Genomic DNA, 16,582 nt, shown 5'->3' with positions numbered 1-16,582 from the left:
GAAATGATCCCCTTAATACCAAATGAGTCCTACCACATGCCTAAAAACCTGTCTGAACAGTTTGACTAATTTAAATTTCCATTTCCTCCTCAGGCATAAGAAGAGCCAGTTGTCGGTGAAGCGAGTTGGGAGTCTGAAGGCCCGGCGCGTTCAGGTGGCCTCTCAGCTAAACCTCTGACTTCCTGTTGCATCGTCTGAACCTCTTTAAAAATGGAGGACGGCTACCAAAACCGGACTGCCTTCATAAAAGGTGCCAAAGACATTGCCAAGGAAGTCAAGCGGCAAGCCACCAAGAAGGTGGGCCGCTCAGTGGACCGGGTGAGCGACGAGTACAGCAAGCGCTCCTACAGCCGCTTCGAAGAGGACGATGATGACGACTACCCCATGCAGGGGAGCCAGGACGGAGGCTACTACCGCGGAGACAGCCAGGCGGCCAACGATGATGAGGGCGGCCACAGCGACTCCACCGAGGGGCACGACGAGGACGACGAGATCTACGAGGGCGAGTACCAAGGGATTCCCAGGGCGGATTCGGGCAAAGGCAGCCTGGCTGGAGGTCCGGGATCGGTGAGGGCCGGAGCTCAGCAGTTCAGAGATGTCGGCGTGTCCGAGGCTGAGAGGAGGAAGGACCAGGAGGAGCTGGCTCAGCAGTACGAGACCATTTTGCAGGAATGTGGTCACGGGAAGTTCCAGTGGACCCTGTACTTTGTGCTGGGGCTGGCGCTCATGGCTGACGGAGTGGAGATCTTCGTGGTCGGGTTTGTGCTCCCCAGCGCTGAGAAGGACATGTGTCTGTCTGAACCCAACAAAAGCATGCTCGGTAAGACTCTTTCATAGGCGTTAGTCTCCTCCGTCTGTTGCTCATGTATTGATTTGGCACTTTATTGAGACATTTCTACCTTACTAAGGTGTCCATAAGGTGTTTGTTTTATGCTGGAAGACATGTTATGAGGAAAATCACCACTGAAAGCCATGGTTGGGCATTTCCACCTTGAGATTGCACTGCACTAGTGACAGTCTCAAAAACACGGATTCAGACTTCCAGGGATTCATATGTAACAAACCTGATCAACCAGTCCTGTCATCAGGGTTTGGACCATCCATCCATCCATCCATCCATCCATCCATCCATCCATCCATCCATCCATCCATCCATCCATCCATCCACACTGACATTTACACCTACGGACAATTTAGAATCACCAGTTAACCTCAACATGTTCTTGGACTGTGGGAGGAAGCCGGAGAACTCAGAGAGCATGGGGAGAACATGCAAACTCCATGCAGAAAGATCCCGGGCGTCCTCACTGTGATGCGAATCAGGGATCTTCTATCTGCAAGGCGATGGTGCTAACCACCGCTCCACCTTGCAGCGGGTTTGAACTATCCGTCTCATTATTCTTTAGAATCAGTTTCCAGTTCAAACATGTATGGCTCAGTTACAACTTGTGTAGTGTAAGTAGTTTTAGTTTTTGTGCAGAATTACAGGTGAGCTGGTGTGCTCGAGCTGCCATGAGTGGGGAGGAAGCAACAGTGTAGAGTTACATTAAAGCCATTTCTCAAAAGGAAAGGCTCATTTTCATTGAAAAACTTCTAAATATGTAACTTGGAGATGAGTTTTTCTGGGGTAAATCAAAGACCAAAGAGGGATTTTAATGGATACAGCTGTCTATAATCTATGTTAGTGTTGTCGTTAACACATCTCTGAAGCGTTGGTTATGCATCCAAGGCCTGATGCAACTTACTCCTCCCTGCCACAGACTTCCATTCTTGTCCAAGAACTATTTAAAACACTTGAGTCACACTGTTGCTGTTGGCGACACATTCGTTCATTACACGAAGTTGGGCACCGACGTTTATTTTGAGTCAGTCCCGTGTACACCAGAAATACTTAGCAGGGATGCATATTTACATTGTTGTTGTTCTGCTATTCACTAGTGGCAACATGGAGCAAGAAGGTTTTCATTTTGTTTGCTTGCTTTTGTTCATGGACAAACATTCACATGAGTGGCACAGTAGTACACCTTCCTGGTAATAGTTTCAAGCTACTGGAGTCATCCGCAGGGTCGTGATGCATCGAGAATGACGGCAACAGTGCACCAGCGCATGAGGAACTTTTAATAAAAAAATGTTTTATGTGGTAGAAAATGGGAGTCTCCATGTTCTCCCCGTGCAGTGTGGGTTCTCTCCGGGTTTTCCAGCTTCTTCCCACAAGGTCCAGAAACCTGTTGAGGTTAATTGGTGATTCTAAATTGTCCATAGGTGTGAATGTTAGTGTGCTTGGTTGTCTGTCTCTAAGTGTAGCCCTGTGATAGACTGGTGACCTGTCCAGGTGAACCTGCCTTCACCCTGAGTCAGCTGGGATAGACTCCAGCCCCCCATGACCCTAGTGAGGATTAAGCGGTGTATAGATAATGGATGGATGGATGGATGGATGGATGGTAGAAGATGCATGGAGGGATGCAAACAGTGAGTTTTAGCGAGCTGATGTTCACCTGTAAATATGTGCCCTTAAAAGATGTTAACTATTCACACTTGTGTAAATCTGTGCTGTTAAGCCTTTGTCTCCCACGAGAACCTCAATTGTTTTACACGTGCTGTATAAATAACAGCTTAAAAAGATTAGAAACAATCATTTTTTTACACTTTCTGGACGGGTTTGAGGTCAAAGTGAACCGAGAGATGAGCTAAATTATAGTTTTACTGAGACGTGAGGGAAAAAAAAGAGGAGTCACTGTATCTCTGTATGTGCCGTCAAAACCATCTACCTGTTTTGAGTCGGCAGCTGTCAGCAGAATGAGCCTGTAGTGTCTCGGCAGAAAATAAGGGAGACGAGATGAACTCACATCTGTCACAGCACACACGGAGTTGTGCGGTAAAACAGAAATAAATCAAACGAACAAAAGGATGACACATTTGTAATGGGTCCGTTTGCTCTCTCGGCAGGTCTGATTGTGTACTTTGGGATGATGGTCGGGGCTTTCCTCTGGGGGGCTCTGGCTGACCGGATAGGACGTCGGCAGTCTCTTCTCATCTCTCTCTCCATCAACAGTATCTTCTCCTTCTTTTCGTCCTTCGTCCAGGGTTACAGCACCTTCCTGTTCTGCCGTCTCCTCTCAGGTGTTGGGTAATTGCAAAAAAAAGATTGTTTTTGTTTTCAATTTGCACCGCCGACTCTGTACCACTGGTTATATTTGGACTCCTGTTTCACAATGCAATCTGTCAAAGGCTACACAAAAAGTTAGCCTCAAAGATCTTTTTAATTTAATTAAACAGCAAATTTAATGTGATTATGCAAATGTCACCTGACGAAAAGGAGCATTTTTTTTTAAGAAAGACTAGTTTTCTAACAGTACAGTCCACTTGGTTTGCATTTTAAAAGCTTGTTTGTAGCCGACACACAAACCTCGCAAGACGCTGTGGTGTGAAAATGAGAAACTACAATTATTTTCCCTTCTAAAAGTTGTAATCTTTAGTCCCACTGCATAGGAAATGATTATCATCCATTTAGTTTCTGAAGCTCTTCCAGCAAAAATGTTTGAACGCAGGTTGTTTGGTTTAGTGAACTGGCAAATTGAGGGGCTGATATCGTTCCTATTTGAATGAAAAAGAAATCGCCTTCCCACTAAATTTGTTTTGCACCTTGGTGAGCACAAAGAGATACAATAATGTAGTTATGTCAAAGCTTCGGTGAGCAAACAAAACAGCCAGAATGCCGCATTAAAGGTCGGAGAGTCAAACTCTGGGGCCTCCACTTGCGAACAGTTGCTATAGTTTCACATACAGTAAACTCCTTTCCTCCTGCTATGCTATAGTGTGTACATAACATACATATACAGTATATACATAAAGTGTATACAGCATTTTGCGTTGCCGAATGTTGCATTTAAGTACAAAACAGTGTCAGTAATGTTGACAACAGAAATGTTTCACCTCTGAGCTCCGCTGGTTTCTGAATTTTGCAGAATCGGTGGCTCAATTCCCATCGTCTTCTCCTACTACTCTGAGTTTCTGGCCCAAGAGAAGCGCGGTGAACACCTCAGCTGGCTCTGCATGTTCTGGATGATCGGCGGAATATACGCATCCGCTATGGCCTGGGCTATAATCCCACATTACGGTGAGTACGGTTATTCTGTTCATGAAATTCCTCATTTTTTACTGACTTTTAAGACAATATTTTAAGGCTGTTTGCTTTTTCCAGAGTTATATAAGCAAATCATATACGCCGATTAAATAGAGGCTGTAGCGACTTAGCTTAGCACAAAAACATCAAACGAATTAGCCAAAAGTAATAAAGGTAAAGTGCAAAAATTACTTCATATCTCAGTTTTATATGTTTCTGCTCAGCCTCATGACACAGCACTGAACAAATGAGTTGTTAATTACTGAGCTTTGAAGGCAGATGCTTGTTGGAGGATTTTCTCACCATCAGACAGTCTTTATGCTAAGCTAAGCTAACCTGCTGCTGGTTTAAGCTACATATTAGCAGCACATAAATGAAATTGGAATCAGTCTTCTTATCTAACTCTCTACCAGAAACGCCTGTCAAGCATATTTCCCAGAATGCCAAGCAGGTCCATAAAATGCTGATATTTCAGCATCAAACAGTGTCTGAACACACACTTTGGTTTTGGCAGCAGGACGAGCCGGCTGCTGGAAAAATGCAGGTTCAAGCATGTTTTCTAGAAAGCATCTACGCAGAGACGCCACACTGAGGCCGACCTCTGACCTCCGACTTCCCTCGAGGGAGAAAGAAATAGAAACACGGGTCCTAGAGTGGCTCGTGACATTAATACATTTAATGAGGTCGCGTGTTCGACCTTTTCTAATATCGACTCATGTTTGGAGAGCGCAGTGAAGGTTGTGGGTTGTAAGTCTTCAGATATGTGTGAGCTCATTTCTTTGCGTTGGATTGTTTTTTTCCTCTTAGGATGGAGTTTCCAGATGGGCTCGGCGTATCAGTTCCATAGCTGGCGTGTGTTTGTGTTGGTGTGCGCATTTCCTTCTGTTGCAGCCATCGCTGCCCTCAGCGGCATGCCAGAGAGCCCACGCTTCTACTTGGAGGTAAGCAGATGTGCTTGTTGACAGTAATTCTCCGTCCGACAGTACTGGCTGGTTCCACTCACGTCTGAGTCACTGCTAACATCATGCTAACATAAGTCAAATGTGAATTGTCTTGAGTAAATATATAAATTAGTGTGACCTTTTCGTTTTTTTTTTTTTTCCCCAAACAGAATGGCAAACATGACGAAGGCTGGATGATCCTGAAGCAGGTTCACGACACAAACATGCGAGCCAAAGGATACCCAGAGAGGGTGTTCACGGTCAGTATCTGCTCAACCGGATCTCTCACTGACAGCAGAGAGGGAGATGAGTAGCGATACAGAATTAAAGCCACCTAGAAATCTGGTGTAAGCTGCACAGTGTTCGTCACCTTGGATCACAGTCGATGGCTTTTCTGACATAAATTGTATTTAAGCAGGTACATAAAAAAGAAATGAGCTGCTTTTTATATTCGATGAAAAAGAGACAGATGGCACTTTGGCTTCAGGTGCTTAGAAATAGTTTCCGTTTTGCTTTTTTTTTTATATAGACAGGATTCAAGCAACATTTGCTTCCATATTTTCTGCCTTTTATTTTACAGTGTCGGCATAAAAAACATTGAAATCTCGTCAAACCGCCCACAAATAAACATTCAAAAAAAGAAGAAGCTGCAGTTAAAGGTACAACCTGTGTCAATTTTCCAAAAGCTGTGTTTTGGACTAGCAAGTCATAAGACCAGGAAAAGGATCAACACACTGAAGCAGCTTCATGTTGTCACAGAGATCTTCATCAGGCTGTCGACCGACTCTAAATGTTAAACATGCCATCAGTAGTGGTGATGCTCTCTAATGTTTGGGAAGAATGCCCTTTAATTATTTAACCCCTGTAAAATTTCCAGGCATTTTTTGTGCTCCTGTCACATTTTTACAAACTGTCGGCTCATTTTTTTTTTTTACTGCGATATTAAATCCTGCACCTCCGTGGAAACAGCACAACCACGGCTAGAAATAGAAGGAAATCAACAATGTCTGCTGTGCAGTATGACGTAATTATTATGACATAAGTCCTAAAAAAAAAAAAACAATTTCTTTGATTCTGTATTTCAGAAATTAAAAGGAAAACGCACAACTTTTTCCACGTGCCTACAGGTGTTTTAATACTTGGGGGAAAATGGAAGCTCTACGTAGTCATACTTACATTTTTAATTTCTTTCCACAGTTAAGTAAACACAGCCTGCAGTTCAGCCAAAAGTTCCCACATTTTTATCATTTTAACTGTTTGTCGCAGCTGAGTCACTCATGGCTTTTCGGTTGCACTGAGTGTTGCAGAATTTTTTTTATTTTTTTACTTTTTTTTATTTATTCATTTATTTTTTTACAAAAGCTGATTACCACCAATGATTCATTTTTGGTGGATTTTTAAATGACATGTGAAGGAACGGCACCTGGAAATTAAAAAAAATCCACCAATCCTTTATGTCTTTACAGTTTCTGGTTCTGGAAAATATTGTAGTTGTGGCCATTTTTAGGAGGTTTTATGCTCATCAAACCCACTGAAGGGTTTTAGGGTTCGGATGGTTAAACGTTTTCTCTCTCTGTGTGTGTTTGCTTCGTCCTTTACGTCCGATTGTGTTATTTCTCTCTGAACTCAAAGCAACATGAAGAAGGGACACTTTTCTGGAGCTTAGTAGTCAGAAGTTTTCAGCTGCAGTTGTTGCCTCTGGATGACTTGTGTCTCTTTGATCCAAGGTCACCACAATCAAGACGGTGAAGCAGATGGATGAGCTGGTGGACACCGGCACCGACACGCCGGTCTGGCAGCGCTACAGACTGAAGATTATGAGCCTCTCCCAACAGGTGACGGAAAAACTCTTAGAGCGGAAAAATATTTTACATTTATTTAACCTGAGAGAGTTACACTGTGTGGGTTCACGCAGGCCCATTTGAACAAAAGGTATTACTAGTACAAGGTCAGGAAGATGGAAGCGCATCCACACCTAGCCACAAAAGACCCTAATGAACCCCATTGTGGCAGGGGGAGCACTAATGACTCATATAACGAGGGGGAGGCGCAACAAACCCCCAATTGAAACTCAGGTGTTAATGGCTCCTTAAGGATATAAGTATCTGGAACTCCCAGCTAGTCAGTCAGAGCTGATGAAGCCTCTTGGATGAGACGGAACTCAACAAGTCCGGTTGATTAATCTACAAGAATAACCACGACCTGGACGACTGAGAATCTTCACAGATGTACAACTTAGAAAGTCCTCCTTTGCACAGAATGCCTTGTCTATTAAAGGTTGCACAAACTGGAATAATTTACCTGTAGCTATCAGAGAAAGCTCCACCTTTGTCAGTTTTAAAAGACGATGGGAGACATGGCTGATCAACAATCAAGTGTGTGAACATTGAGAAAATCAGGCACTTTAATTACATGCACTTTCCGACAGGCTATGCCAAGAGAGCACTTTACAGACACAACAGCACTTTAGTGTCTGACTCAATCCTACTGTCTGGGTTTTACTATTGTTGCTTTTATTTATTTTATGATTATTTTCTCTGCTCTTTTTTCCGTTTCTATCCCCGTGTGTTTTTCTTTTGTGTGTGTGGGACACCAGATGGAAATTAGCCTTGTGCTAAATCCGGTGTATTTACTGCAACCTGATGTTGTACGTTCATTAATACACACTGTCCCGTCCAAATAAACATCCATCCATTATCTATACACCGCTTAGTCCTCACGAGGGTCACGGGTTGGGGGCTGGAGTCTATCCCAGCTGACTTAGGGTGAAGGCAGGGGACACCTGGACAGGTCACCAGTCTATAGATTCACACCTACAGACAATTTAGAATCACCAACATGTTTTTGGACTGTGGGAGGAAGCCGGAGAACCCGGAGAAAACCCACGCTGCATGGGGAGAACATGGAGACTCCACGTAGAAAGATCCTGGGTGTCCTCACCAGGACGCAAACCGGCGATCTTCTCGCTGCGAGGCAACGGTGCTAACCACTGAGCCACCCTGCAGACCCCAAATAAACAAATAAATAAATTAAAGCCGTAGCAGTTAAAGCAGTCAAGTTTTAAAAGCGTGAAGTAAAAAGGCCCCTGAGGTTTTTGTTTCCTAAAACCTGCAGTTTTACAGTCATGATACTAAAGTGTTCTACGGCTCGGGCCTCGGTGGAGCTGGCGGTGGTGAGGAACTAATAACGGGGATGTAAGCATAGCTGGCAGTGAGTTCAAGTGTACATATAATATTACGTATCCTTCCCTTTATTAATTATTTTGTCTTCCTGACAGTGAATTACACTTCATTTCTTTGACCTTGTCCATTTTTTCTTTCCTCAGTTTGAATCCAGTCCCACTGACTTTCACTTTGCTGGCAAATATTGTGAAAGTAGCACCTTTCTCTTTTCTTTAAAGATCTGTGACTGAATCCAGGAGAGTGATTATGTGGTTATATTGAACCGTCGTGTAGTTTAAACTAGTGTTTTTGTTGGGCTGCAAATTGTTGCAGCGCCACTGCTCTGGGCGGAAAACTTTCCCAGATTTTAATTTGCATTCGGCCCACGTTCTGCTGCACGCCCACACCGTCCATCTTCTTCTGAATCTGCTGCTTGTTTACCACCTGCTTAATGCCTACTGAAATAAAAGGTCTTGACAATGAGAGCTGAAGCGCTAACGATACGTGGAAGCTGTGAAGGGTTCGTGCAGAGAAGAGAAATCCTTGCTGCTGTCATGCCGCGCTCAGGTTTTTAACTCATAAAAGTTTATTCCAGCTCTACCAGACGCACAACGAATCATCAAATTAGACACAATCAGGCAAATTTAAAGTCTGTCTCTTCATCAAAGGTTGTGTTTTTTTTTCTTTGCTGCAGATACGGAACAACATTCTCGCCTGCTTCAGCCCAGAATACAAACGGACGACCTTCATGCTCATGGCTGTTTGGTTTACGATGTCCTTCAGGTAAGCTAAAGACTCAGAAGCCCTCCGCTGTCGCTGTCTCATCACTTACTTTCAGGGTTTATGTCATCTGTCTCGACCACTCTGCAGCTACTACGGCCTGACGGTGTGGTTCCCGGACATGATCAAGTACATCCAGAAGCAGGAGTACGAGTCCCGCACAAGGACCTTCACTGGGGAACGAGTGGAGCACGTCACCTTTAACTTCACCCTGGAGAACCAAGTGCATCGCCAAGGACACTACTTCAACGACAAGTGAGCTGTTTGTGTGTCGTTAGATTCAATGCAGAAAATTGCAACGCAGCGCTAAAAACTGAAAACGTATCCGACTCACAGGTTCCTCAACCTGAAGATGAAGTCCATGGTGTTTGAGGACTCCCGGTTCGAGGAGTGCTACTTCGAGGACATCACCTCCACACACACCACCTTCAGGAACTGCACCTTCATCGCCAGTTTGTTTTACAACACAGGTAAATATGTGTCTGTCATTTGCTGTGTTCGCTCAGTGTCGTGCAATAAGAAGAGGAGTTTTAATTGACCTGATGAACCTGCTGCCCGCTCCAGGGTTTGCTAGTTTTTGGTCTCTTCATGAATATGTAGCGTATGAATAAAACATCGACTGAAATACTGGAGGTAGAAGAACAAGATTTTGACACAGAGCTCCTGGATAACAAACGACCTCAAGACTGAATAAAATGCAGCCTCTAGTTTTTAGATTTTGTCTGAGGGTACTGTTTAACTTTATACATTTGAAATGAACCCTCTCAAACTTAAACCCGCTGGTGGTTTTACAAGGTATGCTAGCTCTAAAAAAAACACACACACATAATAAAACTACAGCATTTGACAAAAACTGTAAAAACAGAGTGAATAGTTTGATTTTCTCGCTTCCATCAGTCCTTGAACTACTCATCTGTGACCTGTTGTCACCACCACACCTCAGCTTGACATTCATCAAAACCTCTTTATTCTACGTGCCTCATTTAGAAATTTGCCAGAAATAAACCATTTGCACTAGAATAGAATAGAATAGAACGCTTTTATTGTCATCATACACAAACGAAATTAAAAGACAACTCCAGTGGTGCAAAAATAAGTATAAAAAACACAAATAAAAATGTATAAATATATTTACTGAAGGAGCCAGTAGGAAGTTTATACAGTTAGGAATGAGCATGGTAACAGCCAAACTGAAGAATAAATATACTGTTGAGGTAAGAATACTGTGGAGATATGAGAAATATAAATAATATAAGTAAATGAATAATTATACATAATAAGATTTTAAAATAATTATAATATAATATAGTATAATAGGGCCGCAAGGTGGCGCAGTTGGTTTGCATCGTTGCCTCGCAACTAGAAGGTCGCTGGTTCGCGTCATTTCTTTATGACTAGTTTCTTTTTTCCTTGTTATGTGTTTTCATGTTTTGGGAATATTGTTAATCTGATTTTCATGCGGGCTGTAAGGTGGCTCGGTGGTTAGCACCGTTGCTTTACAGCAAGAAGGTTGCCGGTTTGCGTCCCGGTGAGGACACCCGGGATCTTTCTGCGTGGAGTTTGCATGTTCTCCCCGTGCAGTGTGGGTTCTCTCCGGGTTCTCCGGCTTCCTCCCACAAGGTCCAAAAACATGTTGAGGTTCATTGGTGATTCTAAATTGTCCGTAGGTGTGAATGTGAGTGTGCTTGGTTGTCTGTCTCTAAGTGTAGCCCTGTGATAGACTGGTGACCTGTCCAGGTGAACCTGCCTTCACCCTGAGTCAGCTGGGATAGACTCCAGGTCCCCCCATGACCCTGGTGAGGATTAAGTGGTGTATAGATGATGGATGGATGGATAATTTAAAATAGTATAATATAAATATTAAATATATATATATAAATAATTCAGACTATGGAGACTAGTGTGCGCTCAGTACCCGTATTGCACTTGGATAAAACGTGTCGGTGAGTCTGGCTGGATTGGTTAAAGTATGAGCCAGTACTTGCTGTAAAAGACAAAACAATTCTGTACTCCTCAGTGCAACTGAAAAGCCATTATTGATTCAGCTGTGACCAACAGTCACATGACAAAAAAACACCCCAGACTTTGGCTAAACTGGGCTGAACTGCAGGCAGAGCTCACACAAGTATGGAAATAAATACCAAAACTGGAAGTAGTAAATAAGCTGTACTATGTAAAGTTATATATGTTTTTATACATGTTATACATGTACATGTTGATTCCAGTTTTGTTTCAAATTTTACAATAAATAATTGAATATATATCCATAGAGATGCAGAACTTGATGTCGCAGTAAAAAATAAAAAAGCGCCCACGGAGAGTAGAAACGTGACAGGAGCTGAGATTCACAGGAATACTTATGAAGTAACTGCCTCAAGAAAACCTGAATTTCTTTGGGAAGTCGCCTTGTTGATCATTCAGCCTTGAAAATGCCAGCGTTGGTTTAATTATGTGACATCTGCCTCACATGAGCCACAGTTTGCTGGAATCATCCCAAAGATATTCAATTAATGTCGCATTAAACCGAGAAAACCCTCCAATTTGAGTTTGCTTGATAAACTGTTGACCAAACAGACATTTTTTGTTGCTGTTTACGAACCATTTAGTCGCCTGTTTCAGCAGCTCAGCACAGACATAAATCATTTGAGATTACTTATGAATTTCCAGTGAATTCATTTCCCCCTAAAGTGCAAACGGAGGAAAAAATAACACGCAGTGTTCAGCAGGTCTGCAACCATAGAAACAACTCTGTTGCTGGTAACCCTGGGTTACGCTGCAGCAGAGCCGTTACCTCGGCAACGTAAACAAATCCAGCTCAGACTGATTGAGAGCAGAGCGACGTGAAACAATGGACGGCGATTAGGACGAAAACAGATGTCAGAATGCGTCGAATCAGCAGCGAGCTACGTCGAGGCGGAATCGATTGAAACTCTGAACGCCGCTGCAGTAACTGTGCTGCGTGTGGTTTTGATCCGAGCTCGTGCTTTAAATCAATGTGTCACATTCAGCCCTGGGAAATTCAGCAGAGGAACTAAAAAAGAATCAGTGTCTCTGCTGACAAACTGCAGCCGTCCGCCCCGCGCTCTGAAAGATTTATTCCAGTTTTCTGCAGCGGCTCGAGCCTCAATCTCCTCGTCCCCGGAGCCAGCGATACATTCCTTCATGTTTGTGTCATCGGTGCATCTAAAACTTTATGATCATTCAGCACTTTCATGCCTGGCTCCCTTTAATAAAACTGGAGTGAAAGGAGTGGTGTCATCAGAAAATCTAACGATGTCGTTTGTGAGGCTGCAGGTTCGTACAAAGAATAAACATAGAATAAGACAGTCTGACCTTTCCTGACCTTTCCTGATTTACGGTACATTTTAAGAAGTTCTCAGCTCGACTGGATGCTGTTTTTATGTTTGCCTTGAAGGAATCTTGATTAAAAACAGACGCTGGCAGAGGATTTTTCTATGTGGTGGCTGCTGTAATGCTCTGGCTTCCTTTGCTGAGGGATGATTTAATCCTTTCTTCCCCTGTTTGACGGAAAACGAACCATTAACGTAAAGATGAAGGTTATTTTCTCAATGATCTAATCCTGCTGAAAGCCTTAAGGCTGTTTGTGATAAATAATGTGAGATTAGCTTCAGATAAAATCCTAGGAATCATGCAGCGGAGGTGTTTTCCAGCTCTGACAAGTGTCTCCTCAAGATTTCACAAATCTCTGAGTTTTAGATTCAATTAAACAAACCAGTGACGCCTTTTCCTCTCCTCTTTTCTCTTTTCTCGCCTCAGATTTGTTCAAATACAGGTTTGTCAACTGCAAACTGGTCAACAGCACCTTCATCCACAACAAGGAGGGCTGCATGCTGGACTTCAGCGACGACTTCAACAATGCCTACATGATTTACTTTGTCAACTTTCTTGGCACGCTGGCAGTGTTGCCTGGCAACATCGTGTCGGCTCTATTAATGGACAAGATCGGGCGTTTGAGGATGCTGGGTAGGTAAACGGGATCAGTGCAGACGATCCCTTTGCTACCACCAGAGGCTGTTTTAACTCGGTGTCTTCTCTGCACGCAGCCGGGTCCAGCGTCATATCATGTGTCAGCTGCTTCTTCCTGATGTTCGGCAACAGCGAGTCGGGGATGATCGCCCTCTTGTGTCTGTTCGGAGGCATCAGCATCGCCTCGTGGAACGCCCTGGATGTGATAACAGTGGAGCTCTACCCGTCAGATAAAAGGTAACACGAGAGCAGCTGTTTTCGCCGCCGTGGGCACAGAGGACTTTTTGTTTTGTGAAGCTGCAGCTCCACGTTGTCCGCCCTCAGATTCAGGTCAAGTGAGGCATCAGTGGTTGATTTTATTAGGTTCTCCTATTGTTTAATTGTTTAATTTTATTTATTGACTTTGTTATGTGTGTCTTATTTCACCTTCTGGACTCCAGGCAGTTTTGGGGCATTTGTTGCTCACATTTTCTGCACCTCTATGGAAAGAGCACAAACAAAGCTAGAGGAGGAAAAACACTTAGAATGCCAAAAAAAAAACATCCATCCATTATTTATACACCACTTAATCCTCACTAGGGTCATGGGGGGCTGGAGTCTATCCCAGCTGACTCAGGGTGAAGGTCACCAGAGACAGACAACCAAGCACACTCACATTCACACCTACAGACAATTTAGAATCACCAATTAGCCTCAGAGAGAACATGCAAACTCCACCCAGAAAGATCCCGGGTATCCTCACCGGGACAAAAACCGGTGATCTGCTTGCTGCGAGGTAACGGTGCTAACCACTAAGCCACCTTACAGCCCCCAAAAAATCATTAAAAAAAAGGATTTCTTTACATTTCATTGATTTTCAGTTGATGTTTCATTTTACAAAAACTAAAAACAAAATGGAATCAACATGCATAACCTCTTTCCAAGTTGTTACCAACACGGAATAAAAGTGATCTACGTACTGCAGGTTTTGCTTCCTCATTTTTGCTCGTCTCTTATCTGCTCTGTGTAAACACAGCCTGCAGGTCAGCTGAGGAATCTCTGTATGTTTTGTCATGTGACTTTTGGACACAACTGATCCACTGAAGGTTTGAGGAATGCAGATTTTTATTTACTTTTTTTTTTTTTTTTAACAGAATCTGGTTAAAACAAAAAGTTTGTTGTGGAATTAAGTGCTTTTAATGAAATGTTACAATTTTAAGCTTAGACTGGTTACCTGTCCAGGTGTCCCCTGCCTTCGCCCCAAGTTAGCTGGGATAGACTCCAGCCCCACGTGACCCTAGTGACAATTAAGCGGTGTAAAGATGATGGATGGATGCATGGATGAATAGAAATAAGGAATAAAATACACAAGAAACAAACTATATATATATAATGTACATCTATATATATGTATATATAGAGAGAGAGAGCGAGAGAGAGAGAGAGAGAGAGAGAGAGAAATAGCAGAAATAGATACATCAAATTGTCAAACATGTGCAAAAGGGAATAAAGTAAATTTAGAAAATAATAAGATTATATACATGTGTATATGTACAAGGTGAAAAAGTGCAAAGTAACCGGTTGGATTGTTATTGAAATGTGTGTTAGTCCTGAAAGCTCTTTTTTTTTTTTGGACAGAATTTATTTATTTGTAGATTATATGAGAGGATTTTCTGCCAATTTTTGATGTTTGCTGTCCACAAATCCACGTGTTTAGTGCACGTACAAGACACAACAGTAACTACTAGTACTGCCTGGATAATTAATAGTACAAAAAATATGAATTTGACATTTGTTTTCTCTCCTATTTTTACTCATACATCCTACAAATTACAACAAAGAAGGTGTCGTAATAGAAAACTCAGCTTTTTTAGACAATCATGGACAAACTGACCATCAGCACAGTTAAAGCTGAGATCGTGTTTGTCTCTTCTCTTGTCCTCAGGACCACAGCGTTCGGCTTCTTGAACGCTCTCTGTAAGCTGGCGGCCGTGTTGGGCATCAGCATCTTCCAGTCGTTTGTGGGCATCACCAAGGCCGTGCCCATCCTGTTCGCCGCCGGCGCCCTCGCCGCCGGCAGCTTCCTCGCGACAAAGCTGCCTGAAACGAGAGGCCAAGTGTTGCAGTAGAGCAGATGACCAGCAGTGGGCAGCAGAGTACAGCCGGAAGCCTGCGTTTGACAACTCGAGCCCGAACATCCCTGAGAGCTTCAGCGCTGCCCGTCACACACCAACAGAGCCGACTGCCATCCCCATTGTAAGCCCAGAATCCTTTGAAATGTGGATTTGCATCATTCAAAGTCTAAGAGCACACAGATGTAGAAAAACATACTCGTATCGTGAGAACACCCGATACATCTTTATTTCAGCTGCCCCGTCAGCTGTTGTATAAAAAAAACAAACAGAAATCTTTTACAGAAGAGTTTGCAGTTACAGGGTTGAAATGGAAATGTGCAGTTAGGATAAAAGGCCCACAGTGAAACAGAAAGGTCAAACCAAGAGATGAGACTGAAAGAAAAGAAAAAAGCCATTTCTGGGGGATAGTTTAGTCCATGTTTGTGGTCAATTTCCAGATCTGATTGCAGTGTTTTTTTCTTTATCGTCTGTCCTCAACCTCAGTGGCTGGTTTACAGTTATGGTGCAGCTCAGTTTCCATTCAAACTGACGCCTGTAGACGTGTTTTGTCGAATCTATTTCCTTTAAAAGACGCCCCCGACCCCGTGACCACTGCCTACGACTGAAGCCAGACCAGAGTTACTCTCTACCAAATACTATTCAAACATTCCACCGAGGCTGGATTTATTCAGAAACAAAGAGTTTCATTTTGTCCCTGAATAGCTCCGGTCTCTTCTTCTTCTACGTATAGCCTCAAAAAAATAAAGGTCAAGATGCATTTCACAGGATTCTCTGTTGTAAATGGGAACAGTTTGATCCAGTTTCTCAGTGTTCTACTAATGTTCTCCCTCCCAGTGTGATGATGAGTGCAACGCAGGAACGACTGCGGGACGGATTTTGGTCAAGATGTGAGAGCAGATACTATTGTGTAATATTTGCCTAAATTAGTCGTGTGTGTGTGTGTGTTTTGATTGCATGTGTGCGAAAGAGAGAGAGAGAGAGTCTGATCTATTCCTTTAAACTCCCATCATTTCGGGCAAATGAGTGCAGCCACGTGGACCATATTTTTCAATCGTTTATCCAACAGCAGAATGTATAAATCAGCGGAGGCACATATTTTTAAGATAGTTTCAATGCAGTAGCTCAGGTGCTGTAAAAGTGTGCACGTGTTATTCACATTATATCTACAGGACGGTCCAGCTCCATCTCATATCTGCGTTAATCGGCCTTAAACCTGCAGTGCAGAGCTTCTGTCTCCCCCTTCTGGCAATGAGTGTAATTACACAAACACTGTTGACATCTGCTTATGATTTATTTTTTTATCTGGATGCTTCCTGGGTTTCTTTTCCATAATCCTAGTTGCTGTAGCCATTGTCAGTTCTGGCAAACCAATCATTGCTGGTTAAAGTGTGTCGCCACGCTGCAGAAATCAGATTTAAAACTCTGGGACACTACGAAAGCGATTCTAGCTTCAATCACCATATATGAATTCGTTTG

General features: G+C 43.1%; 1 protein-coding gene across 1 annotated transcript; it reads left to right on the top strand.

Moving 5' to 3' along the window:
- Nucleotides 1–210: 210 nt before the first annotated feature.
- On the top strand, nucleotides 211–15,100 carry LOC103371386 (synaptic vesicle glycoprotein 2A-like). Its single transcript, XM_008300699.1, has 12 exons — nucleotides 211–820; nucleotides 2,947–3,127; nucleotides 3,966–4,117; nucleotides 4,931–5,064; nucleotides 5,235–5,324; nucleotides 6,792–6,899; nucleotides 8,920–9,008; nucleotides 9,096–9,260; nucleotides 9,342–9,475; nucleotides 12,783–12,989; nucleotides 13,070–13,229; nucleotides 14,917–15,100. The coding sequence occupies exons 1-12, from the start codon at nucleotides 211–213 to the stop codon at nucleotides 15,098–15,100; spliced, it is 2,214 nt and encodes a 737-aa protein (XP_008298921.1).
- Nucleotides 15,101–16,582: the final 1,482 nt, after the last annotated feature.

Source organism: Stegastes partitus, unplaced genomic scaffold, assembly GCF_000690725.1.
Source record: "Stegastes partitus isolate 25-593 unplaced genomic scaffold, Stegastes_partitus-1.0.2 Scaffold34, whole genome shotgun sequence".
NCBI lineage: Eukaryota > Metazoa > Chordata > Actinopteri > Pomacentridae > Stegastes > Stegastes partitus.
The sequence above is the reverse complement of the archived record's forward strand: the minus strand, read 5'-3'. Positions and strand labels throughout refer to the sequence as shown.

Excerpts from the sequence above, each read along its gene's own strand:
- LOC103371386 (XM_008300699.1), top strand. The coding sequence starts at position 211 with ATGGAGGACGGCTACCAAAACCGGACTGCCTTCATAAAAGGTGCCAAA. Across the intron at positions 821-2,946 it reads ACCCAACAAAAGCATGCTCG|GTCTGATTGTGTACTTTGGG; the intron begins GTAAGACTCTTT and ends CTCTCTCGGCAG. Across the intron at positions 9,476-12,782 it reads CAGTTTGTTTTACAACACAG|ATTTGTTCAAATACAGGTTT; the intron begins GTAAATATGTGT and ends TTCTCGCCTCAG.